Genomic DNA, 12,108 nt, shown 5'->3' with positions numbered 1-12,108 from the left:
CTTTAAGTCGATAATACCTAATCCACCTTGATTTTTACTTTTACACACAATTTCCCATAACACCAAGCAATATTTTTTCCTAACAGTATTACCCCCATACCACATAAACCGTCTTCTTAATTGGTCAATTCTCATTCTGATCTTAGCTGGCATAACAAATACAGATAGCCAATAGATTGGTATAGACGACAAAACTGAATTCAAAAGAGTAATCCTACCACCATAAGAGAGAAGTTTACCTTTCCAACCTTGAATCCGAGATTCAATTTTATCTATAACTGATTGCCAATCAAGAATGCTTGGTTTTTTATAATGTAAAGGCAAACCAAGGTAGGTAATAGGCAAACCAGTCACCTTACAACCGAAGAGCTGTGCCAACTGATCCCCTTCATGTGATTGTAAGTTAAGGGCAACCATCTCAGATTTAGCATAGTTGATTTTCATCCCAGAAAGATTTTCAAAAGCTATAAGATGTAATTTGAGAGCTAAAACAATTTTGGGATCAGCTTGCATAAATAAAAGGGTGTCATCTGCGAATTGCAGATTCACAACTGGACCTATAGAATTGCATAAATAAAAGGACTGTACGCTTATTTTAATCATTGTATTTAGCTATGTTTAAATTCTCTGTGGATATATTGCTAAATTCATTTTGTGCAGCCTAAGTGTGTTTTAAAATTGAAAAAGAAAAGTTTTCCCTATAACAGAAAGAGTAGCTCTAGCACCTAAGCCACACAATTTAAAAATATTTTAAGAAATAATTATGTGTAAATGTTGGACCACTGAGAAATAACATGCAGCAAGAGTGGTAAAAATACTTTAAGAAATAATTATGTGTAAATATTTATCAATAGTTACAGTCCTCGTCATAGTCATAGTTACTGTCCTAGTCCTAGTCATTGTCATAGTTGTAGGATAAGCCTCTTCAGTGTGTATCTACAGATTGATTGCAATTGCTAACCTAGCTATGAGATGAAAAATGTCTTTCTTGGTATAGATGATTTACAGTATTGGGAAGACAGGGCACAGCAAGGGCGCTCAAGCATGCAACTACAAGGGAATACAAGCACCTCATGCCACGAGTGGAAATTCCCAAGGTATAAATTAGTCCATGTTTCCATTTATTACAATTTTGTAATATCTAGGAACCTTGCTTGCATCCATTCTATGCCTTCAGATTGTTCTACTTCTAAAAGATGAATGAATGTGTTTCTTCATGGTATACACATATATACCTATGCAAACATCGTAATCTCTAAATTTTAACAAGAAAGAAATGCAACTACTTGTTTAATAATTCACTATATAAGTAATTCTTACTATAGCAAGTGATAATTTTTGTTTTGTTCTTTCTTAACATCCACTTCTCTAACTAGTTCTTCAACCTCTTGGAAAAATTAAATACTCTATATATATTCTATAAGACATACAATACACATGGAGGAAAAATGAAAATGAATGAAGAAATGAATGATAAAATAAGGAAGAAGGTGGGCCTAAAGATAAGGCTATTGACTAGCAGCAAATAAGAGGAAAAGGCAAACCTAGAAGACCATGGGAAAATGAACTGGGAATTCCCAAGGGCCAAATCTATCTTTCCATTTTGTTACAATTACCACTATGTTGGAACTAGGATGCTTTCTTTTATTTGTATTAATTTCATGCCTCCAGATTTATTGTTTCACTTCTAACTACTGAGTTGCACCAACGGATTTCTTCAATGTAGAGTGTATACACATCATTAAATAGCTAAAACAAATGCAATAAAATAAGAAAATTATGACAAAATATCACTCATATTTGTTTCACTTTTATGTAGTATCAAAACCATCAAAGAGAATTGTGAAACATTATCGATTGTAAAAATACCTATTTTGGTACTACAGGAAGAGGAACTTACGAAGTAATGTAATTACACAAAAAAATAAACCTAAATTAGAAATATTCTAAACAACAATTTTATGAAACGTATTATTTGTACAACAAGAAATAATAATTCACTAAATAACAAGTGATAATTTATATTATAGAAAGTAATTATTTGTTTCTTGTTTTTTTTTTTTAACATCGTCTTCGGATAAAATAAGAAAGAATGCTCCTTAAAATTTGATTGTATTGACATTAAATTGCAGAAAAGGAATCAATATCTCTCCATTTTATAAATAATGCTTCTCTATGTTTTTAGGAAGCTTAAAGGTTAACTTAGGTTTACATATAGATGTTGTGTTTATTTTGTGTGTGTAAGAGAGAAGAAATAGAGTTTGAATACAAAATTTTCAGAATTTGTGTTGGACATTTCTCTCTTCCCTCCACCAAAATATATATTATTTCTAACAGATTCCAGCTTCATGGGGAAAACAGGAGCAGTGAAGTAACATTGAGACATAAGGGGATAATTGCTCAGGTACTACCCCAAAGCTTTCATTGTTTTGTGTATGTTCTTCTTTTTTCTTATTAGTTTTGTATTTTTCTTCTTTCTTTTTTTTTCAAAAAGTGAAGTATCATTCCACATTCCTGAATTGCTATGAACAAAAGGATGAAGATACAGTTTTATATTCAAAATTGGTTTGCTTGTTTTTATTACAAATAAAATAATAAAAACTAAAAGAAACATGCTCATAAGCAAACAAAAAAAAAATAATAATATATATACCAGGAAGATAAATGACAAGGAATATATGTAATAAGTAGCAAGTTGGGTCCACATTCTATTGTGAAAAAGAAATGACAAGGAATGTAGAAATTTGTTTGTGAGAAAAGAAGAGATTGAGTAGAGACTCATGTAGAGTGATTGCAATTGAAAAGAAAATATATGTGGATAGAATTGAGGAGAGACTTGACTAATAACTTAATTTATGGGATCAATCGAATTGATGAATTTATTGCCTTCCTATCCGGGCATGACTGAGAGTATCCAGTCAACTATTGAGTATTCATTGCAAGTTGCACCGAAGTATTTATACTTGAAAAAAGTATAAAATACATATAAAATATTAAAATATAAAGTAGGGATACAAAATTACAAACTCTGTATTGAAGAATCTTCTCAGTAGCAATTCGTTCTAGCTAGTTGTGGATAGAAAAAATTTGAAGGATACACATGCTTAATGTTATGAATCTAAACTTCAAATTGCGGTAGAAATTAGCACAAAATAAACATTAGCTCCTCAAAATATTTGATTCTAGTCAAGGAACATTGCACTTTCGTCAAATTACAATGCGTGTTTTTCCTTTTTTTTATGTTAGTACCATACCAGTCCAACTGGTCGAAGAGAACGAGCAAGAGGTGGTAGTGCAACATGGATAGGCAGAGGTTGGTTTTGAATAAGATTTTCTTAAGTGGTGCTTTTGTTGCTTTAATTTTGTCAGTTGCTTTTGTTTACTGTTTTATTTAATTGGGTTGCTTGATTGTCTTTTTGTCGTGCTGGGTTGTATAAAACTATTCCGATACATTGTGTTATTGAGGTGTTTTAGTGGCAGCTAGTTACATAACATCCCATAAAAATGCTAGTTGTTTTCCAGTCACACTTCCCTGACTTGACGACTGGGCTCAAAAGTTGTGCAGGTTACCTTTTCCCTGCTTAACAAACATTCAATGGCCAAAGAACTATTTTATTAAATTGAATTGACAGATATGAGACACTCGATCAGAAGTTTCAGATAGCATCTTGCAAATGCAACCTGATCTAATTTGCATTACATAAGGTGACCTTTGCCTTTGAATGTGCCAAACAACCTCAATGAAAATGTTCTGATAATTGAGAGCCTCATATGTGTCAATCCAACTCAATCAAGAAGTTCCTTAGCCTTTGAATGTTTGCTGAGCATGGAAAAGGGAACGTGCACTACTTTTGAGCCCAGTTGTCAAGTCAGGTAAGTGTGACTGGAAAATAGTGGCAGCTTAATCTTCTCAGGTCAACATCCGAGAAAATTTATTGAATGGAACAAGTGGAACATAAGTTATTATAGTGTTCTTTGTAAAAACTTTATAGAAGTAAAAAATTAAGACAATTCCTTCTTTCCCATTTGGACACCCACTAATTCCATTCGAAAATATATATTAAAAAGAATGATACTACATGGTGATGACTGATGATACCAGTTAGAACAGCATTACAATAAACGACCTAAATTGTATTTACTAGCTGCCACCAAACCACCTCAACAACACCATCTATCTGAATAGTTTTATGCAACCCAGCATGACTAAAAGGGTTAATGAAAGAAAAAACAAGCAACCCAATTAAATAAAACAGTAAACTACATTTACTGACAATATGAAAGCATCAAAGGAACCACTCGATCAAAATCTTATTCAAACCAAACCTCTGCCTCTTGATGTACGTAGCACTACCACTTCTTGCTCGTCCTCTTCTACTAGTTGGACTGGCAAGGTACTAACATAAAAAAAAAAAAAAGGAAAATACATGTTGTGATTGGAAGAAACCACCATGTTCCTTGATTAGACTCCAATATTTTGCAGAGCTAATTTTTAATTTAAGCTAATTTCTATTGCAATTTGAAATTACCATTTGTAACTTTAAGCTTGTGTGTTGTTCGAATTTCTTCTGTCCCCAATTTGCTAGAGCAAATTCCTATTGATAAGGATTTTCAAAACAGAGTTTCCAGTTTTTCATCCCTACTTTATATTTTAAATACAACTTTTGTAAGACCAATTAAAACGGATTAGAAGCTTTCAAAGAAATTCACACCTTAACAGCTTAGCTCCACAAAATATTTTGTACACAGAAAATAAATTGATCAACTTCATTTTTATATACTTTGGTTGTTTATAGATGTTTAAAGAATAATACATGAATCTACTGAATTAAATTACATGAACCATGTTATTTTCAACCAAGTAACAGAAGCACATAAAAGGTTTTAAGTCCTAATGAGCTTAGTGAAAATTATGAGATATAGGCATAATCTTTTCACTTTTAGTGGTCAATTTCTGTATTTATCTTATTATTTATTTTTACAGGTACGTCATTTTGAATGCAAACCATTTCAATGAATGGGCGTTGAGATATCTTTCGTCATTGTTAAATGATTCCCTCTTATATACGGTCCCATTTGCCTAAAAAATTCCCTCCCATAAATAAACTCATCTATAAATACACCATCTCAGTTGTTGCAAAGATAACTACACCAAGCACCTTACCAGAAGCTATAAGCAAAATCAACCAACCATGTCTTTCATTTCTCAAAGTGTATGGCTAGTAGCAATACTACTTGCCTTTGTATCCTTGACTGTTGCCACTGATTTGTCTACTGTTGAGATGCCAATGTCCGCACGATACGAGAAATGGATGGCACAATATGGGCTTGTATACAAAGATGCTGAAGAGAAGGCACACCGCTTTGAAATATTCAAAGCTAATGCTGAGTACGTGCTATCCGTCAACCGTGGTGGAAACCGCACGTACCGGCTTGGCCTGAACCGGTTTGCTGATTTGACCAATGAAGAGTTCAAGGCCTCCTACCTTGGCTTTAAGCCAAAACCTTCGGCGGTAAAAGAGGTGCTTGATTTCTATTCTCTTATATTTGTATCAGTTACTTTTGCTCAAGTGACAAACCTTTCGCTTTTTCTACTATGGAAAAGATGAAGTACTTAGATACCACTAATATGCTTGTTGAACCAACTAATTGCTTGCAAACACTGTTACATGATATCACTTAGCATTGCTCTCATTTCATGAAACAGGCTTTGCAATAGCTAGGAATAACTTATATTCTCTGATTTTGTCTCACAGGAAACAAAGGTGGAACAACCTTTTACGTATGCAAATCTAGATAATATGCCAAGTGAAATGGACTGGAGAGATCATGGTGCAGTTACTGGGGTCAAGAATCAATACCAATGTGGTATGTGCGCGATAACCATTTAACACCTCTCCACAGACTTATTCCTTACCAACTATACTGTTGTAATCAATTTTAATATTGTTGGTGTTTAATTTCATATAGCAACGTCTGTTAAGTTTTTAAACAAATAAGATTACTTCCTGACCATCATAAGAAAAGCCATTGGTTGAAACCAAATTATATTATTTCTACTGGTATATCCTCGTACAAGACTGAACAAAAAAATGACTCAGCATAGCAGAACAAAGTTCATATTCGTGGCCCTATAATTCAGTATATATTTATGCTTACCTAATCCTAAGTGGCTAAGAAGCAATCAGTACCAAACTGGTATTGGTATGGTGCCCACCAGTGCTGGGCCAAGTTAGTAATAATATCATAACCCAAAATGAATAAACCTCAGTTAAACTAATTGAATTCAATTCATACAAAGGATCTTGCTGGGCATTCGCGTCAGTGGCAGCAATAGAAAGCATTGTGAAAATAAAAACCGGCCAGCTGATGTCCTTGTCAGAGCAGGAGGTTCTGGATTGCACTGGGAAGGGCTCATGTCAAGGCGGCAACATGGAGGAGGCCTACAAATTTGTTATAAGAAACGGAGGCCTCGCAACTGAAAGCAATTACCCTTACACCCAAAAACAAGGGCTCTGTAATTCCAAAAGAATGTCTGCTTCTGCCGCAACTATCAGGTCTGAACCTATTAATACCTCTAACTTAAAGATACTAATTTCACCTAATATAAAAGTTATCTATATTGGTATTCATTTATTATTTTTTATTTTGTGGCAAAAATTATTAGCGGCTATCAAATGGTGCAAAACAGTGAAGCAGCATTGCTAAATGCAGTGGCAAACCAGCCGGTCGCGGTAGCGCTAGAGGGTTCTGGGAAGGATTTCCAATTCTATAAGGGTGGTCTCTTCACAGGGTATTGTGGAAACAAATTGGACCATGCTGTTGCAGTCGTTGGCTATGGTTCATCTGCAGGGACCAATTACTGGCTAGTCAAGAACTCGTGGGGTTCAGACTGGGGCGAGGCAGGGTACATGCAGATGCAACGTGACATTGGTTCGGATGGAGGTCTATGTGGCATTACTTTGTACGCATCATATCCAACTGTATAATTCAGTGAATGGTTGATGAAACTGTATTTGCATATCTTACTTAAGTTTGGATTTAATAAATGTGTTGCTAGTAAACAATTTATAGATACATGTTGTAATACTAATATTAGCAGAAGTCAGTTGTCAATGCTTATGTATAAGCATCATATCCAACACCTCAGTGTGTACTGCAAGATTATGTAATAAGTATTATTGTAAGTTGTCCATCTTGAAAGCTTTCAGTTGGGCCTATATTCAAGCTTTAATTTTATTTCCACTTTCATAAACAAAGGTAGCCGTACACTTTGCAAGTTTGCATATATACGATAATGATCAGCATTCTCCAATGGCAATCTATGACTAACTTTGTTTAACTGCATCAACTGAAAACTTCATCAGCCATCTTTCTACAAACAACAGCCATGATTTTATCAAGCACATAGAACCAAAAGTTTTTTCCTAACAACAACTGGGTCTATAATATGCTTCATAATTAGATGCAAATAACAGTACAAAGTTTTTTTTTCAATTCTATTTTGCAAAACTTTTTTTCTACTTTTTTTTTTCAAATATCCTTCTAGATACTACATTCAATTATTTTAAATTATGTAAATTTTATCACATAACTCTTTAGATAATTTCGTTGAATCCTGTAAACGGTAAAAAAATTCAAATTTTAATTTTTGTTTTCAATTTTTTTTTTTAAATTTGCACCTAGATGCTATTTTTAATTGTTTTGAATTCTGAAAATCTGATCACATAACTCTGTAGACAATTTCGTTGAATAATATAAATCAGTAAACAAATTTTAATTTTTAATTTTTTTCAAATTTATTTTTTCAATTTTTCAATTTGTATTTTATAAATTTTTTTTTTCTTTCAAACTTTTTATTTTAAATTTGCATCTAAATGCTACTTTCAATTGTTTTGAATTCTATAAACCTTATCATATTACTTTGTAGACAGTTTCGTTGAATACTGTAAACCGGTAAAAAAAAATTCAAATTATATTTTGTTGAATTTTATAATTCTTATCACATGACTCTATAGACAGTTTCATTGAATATTGTAAAAATGTAAAAAAAATTCATTATTTTTTACAATTTTTTTATTCTACATCTAGATAATACTTCCAATTATTTTAAATTTTGTAAATCTTATTACATAATACTGTAAACTGTTTATTTGAACACTGTATATCTAATACATGAAAATACAAGCATGTAATGTATACAAACTATAAATCATTCACTCAGCCTATTGTCACACCCCGGGACAACCCGCCATGTATTTAGACGTAAGGCGTGTGCACATCGCATACATTATCAATAACAATATAATAAAGCCACACTTATTTCATAATCAAACGAGTTTAACAAACGATTATGACGGACATGGCTAGTAATACAAACACTGCCAAGCCTGCTCAATGTATCAATAATTGAATAATGGAAACAATAATAAACAACATGTGGCATTTATCAATCACAATCCTTTCCGTTGATTAGTCTCACTCTTGTCCTTGCTTGAATTCTTCATCTTCATTACCTCTGCTCGTTGACCTCCTAATCCACGCCCCTTCTATTCGTGCTCATTCCTGGCCTCGTCATTTTCTGGAACCCACATAAAAGTGGAACGGGTGAGAGATCAAACATTCTCTCAGTGCGGGATTTAGTTCCAGCCCGGATATTTGTAAAATCTTCCTTTTATTTAATCAACAACTAAAATGCAATCTATATTACCCTATCGTGCAATGACTACCATTCATATGAGCACTTGTTACTTTAAAATCTTATTAATTACTGATCATTACTTTGCTTATGATACGTTATATCTCAAACCCGACTGCAACTAGCATTCCCTGCATATCGGTCCCGACCGCGACTAGCAATCCCCGCGTATCGACCTTTCAACTATCAAACCCGACTGCGACTAGGAATCCCCGCATATCGGTCCCGACCGTGACTAGCAATCCCCACGTATCGGCCTTCCAAATATCGAACCCGACTGCGACTAGCATTCCCCGCATATCAGTCCCGATCACGACTAGCAATCCCCATGTATCGACCTTTCCAACATCGAAGCCGACTGCGACTAGCATTCCACGCATATCGGTCCCGATCGCGACTAACAGCCCTCGTGTATCGGCCTTTCCATTCATTCATCTCACAGCGATCGTTCGTTTTCTTATGCTAATGTTATACTCAATCGATATATTCTATTCATATCATATGTTCCAAACAAAATAATCATATTATTTATTCTCTAAACAAAGCCAAAGGGGTTGTTCGAATCAACATGCACAATTTCATAAGTAAAAATATAATGCACACAAAGAAATAAGTAAATAATTTTACAAAAAGTCCAAGAAACCCGCACCTGATATTGAAGTGATTTTCTTGATCGTCTCTTGCGTTGTTTAAATCTTTAAAAGGCAAATCTGATACAATAATATACCTCTAATTAATAATGTATAATATTCACTCATTCTCACTGTCTAAAACTTCTTGATTATACTATTAGTATTATATTCACATATTATTAATCCTAATATTATACTTTAATTAATATTATCTATTGGCAAAAAGCTTCATCAGTTTCTTTCCTTTCAGTCGCTTTAGTCACATTGAAACATGAAATCATAAAGGGTCAAGTTGCAAATATGAAATATTTGGTGGTCTAAGAGCAAAAGTACTTAAATTAATCTATCCGGATTCAGTCTAAAACATTCCTTGGGTGAATTTGAGTTACCTTAGTTGTACTCCATTTTAATATAATAATGTGGTCAAACATGTTAATTCTCTTTCTTTGGAAAGTAAGATATAAAGAATATATAAAAATATATTGAGTCATGAGTCTTTGGTCCGTAATACATATTAATAATTTTATTTTTTAAATTCTAACAGTCAATCTGAATTATTCAACATGATTTCCATATAAATATGTACTTGCAAAACAAATTATATATTTTTAAGAATTTTTTTACTATTTTTAAAATAGATAGAAAATTATTGATTTGAAAATTCTGTACCATTCAAGCGGTACAGTAAAATCAAATTAAATCGCAATCGTTGACTTGATCTTTCAAACGGTACAGAGTAGAAACTCGGATGATCACATCTGGCGTTTAATTAAACATAAGCCTTTCACAAAAAGGGTAAAATAGTAGCCGTCTCTTTCTTATTTGCTTAACCTCCGCTTCCGTCTCCTGCTCCTCTATTGGGGTTTATATGCAGCTAGATTGTGCAATTTTAATTTTTCAAGTCTTAAAATGTACGATCTTACGATCAAGAAAGCAATAAATCCACACAGTTTATGATTCATATCACACATGTGAGCAAGCATAGAGTTAATTAGTAACCGTACCTCTTCAAATGAATGGGGTGAGAGCGGCCAAAAGCTAGCACCTTAGTCTTCCTTGTGTCTTCTTCTCCAAGTTATTAGCCTTGCATGTTTATTGATTTAATAAACATGAGGTGAGGCATTATCACACCTTAATTCAGAATTCCTGATTTAGGGTGTGACATCTGACAATTCATGTAAGCGTTGAGTGGAGAGGAGCTCAACAGCTGCAATCCTCTTGATACTACGCCAGAAGGGACCGTAGTTGGCCCCAGCTATTCCAACAATCTTGACTTTTCAATTGTTGTATTTGCCTGAGGGAAATAGAGGTCTGTTCGCTAAGGCCAAGTCATGGGTGGTGAAGCACTCTTCAGCCAATAACCGACAGGAGATGACGAGAACCGGCCGAGGGCCAAATCGAAGAAAGGTGATAGGGCCGTATTTTTGTGATATGCGTGCATGGTGGAGAGGCTTTTTGAAAAGATAGAGGTGGCTGATGAACGGCAGTGCCAGAAGACTCAAAGGCAGTTTCCTTTTGTTGGGTGTATAAGAGAGAACAAATTTCACAATGACGAGGAGAGCAATGGAAAGGAGGATGCTTTGTAAAACAAAGATTGCCATTGTTAAATTGGGTAGTTACTATATTATGATTCTAGAATTTCTAAAAGATTGAATGATATATATATATATATTGTGACACAGTAGGATTGCAAATCTGTGGATTATATTGAGCAATGCAATGATTCATCATGTGAGGCTTATAAATAAGATTGGATAGGAACCTTATACCAGTGTTGAGTTAAATAGGATTGAATAGGCTTATGCAATGATTCATCATGAGCCACTTTTTCAGCTCGGATTTGAATGTTAGCTCGCTCATGACACGCTCGTTACTAAAACGAGCGAGCCATGAGCTTGGTCTAGCTTTGACCGAGCCAGCTCGTTGCCAGCCCTAGTTTAAGCCCTTCAAAATTCGATGCTGTCAGCAAAACAAACTCTTTGGGGGCCAAAAGATGCTGCCTCGGCCAGATTACATGCTTTAAGCTAGCCTTGTAACACGAAAATTAGGCAATAACTGCACCCCACAATCTGACCCGTACCATCCTGACTCAGATCAGGGGTGATTTGTTGGGATAAATTAAGCAATACTGCACTGCTTTGTGCCAGTATGCAAAGGATTGAAGAGAGAAGAATATTTTTCTAAATAGAAACAACGCTTTATTTCCTTTCTCTCTTACTCAATTACATAAAGTTATGCAGTATTTAAAGCAATACAATGTTCCTAAAATAACCACCCACAACTTCCCTAAATTAAGTACCCACTACACAACATGCTAAAAATAACTAACCACTATGCCTACTAGTTCTAAAATAACTATGCTGAAAATAACCAATGCCTAAATAACTAATGCAGTTTTCATACGTCTAAAAACTGCTTCTAACTAAACTAAACCTATGCAGAAATTATCTAAAAATAATTTTGAATTAATTTTCAACACTCCCCCTTAATTCAAAATTGTTTATGCCAAAAACTACTTTGAATTGTTTCAGCCTTTTGTTCTTCTGAACTTGCACTCTTGATCTCCATTGTTCTTGCTACTAGTATTTCTTCTTGCAATGCTTGATGCTAGTTTTTCATTTTCTGCCATTTCTTCAAAGATTGCGGATCTTTACCTTCCACCTGCTGTATACGCCATGAAAAGCATGGGTTGCTCTTTCTTTTCTTCTTCACAGCATGCTTGCTGTTCTTCCCTTTGTTTTCTGAAACAATCGGCTTGCACACAGCCGTATCTTTTGT

At 34.2% G+C, this 12,108-nt stretch overlaps 1 protein-coding gene across 1 annotated transcript; it reads left to right on the top strand.

Annotated features, from left to right (window-relative positions):
* The first annotated feature begins 5,177 nt into the window (after positions 1-5,177).
* LOC144544740 (senescence-specific cysteine protease SAG39-like) lies at positions 5,178-7,220 on the top strand. The gene is made up of 4 exons (XM_078293297.1): positions 5,178-5,522; positions 5,757-5,868; positions 6,302-6,557; positions 6,668-7,220. The coding sequence occupies exons 1-4, from the start codon at positions 5,193-5,195 to the stop codon at positions 6,987-6,989; spliced, it is 1,020 nt and encodes a 339-aa protein (XP_078149423.1). The 5' UTR covers positions 5,178-5,192; the 3' UTR covers positions 6,990-7,220.
* The last annotated feature ends 4,888 nt before the right edge of the window (positions 7,221-12,108 follow it).

This window comes from Carex rostrata, chromosome 27 (assembly GCF_964058835.1).
Source record: "Carex rostrata chromosome 27, lpCarRost1.2, whole genome shotgun sequence".
In the NCBI taxonomy this organism is placed as follows: Eukaryota; Viridiplantae; Streptophyta; class Magnoliopsida; order Poales; family Cyperaceae; genus Carex; species Carex rostrata.
Note: the sequence above shows the minus strand (reverse complement) of the source record. Positions and strands in the feature narration are given on the sequence as shown.

What these genes read in the sequence shown, in the direction of transcription:
- LOC144544740 (XM_078293297.1), top strand. Translation starts at nt 5,193, where the DNA reads ATGTCTTTCATTTCTCAAAGTGTATGGCTAGTAGCAATACTACTTGCC. An exon ending in AACCTTCGGCGGTAAAAGAG is followed by an intron (nt 5,523 to 5,756) that starts GTGCTTGATTTC and finishes TTTGTCTCACAG; the next exon opens with GAAACAAAGGTGGAACAACC. An exon ending in GCTTCTGCCGCAACTATCAG is followed by an intron (nt 6,558 to 6,667) that starts GTCTGAACCTAT and finishes AAAAATTATTAG; the next exon opens with CGGCTATCAAATGGTGCAAA.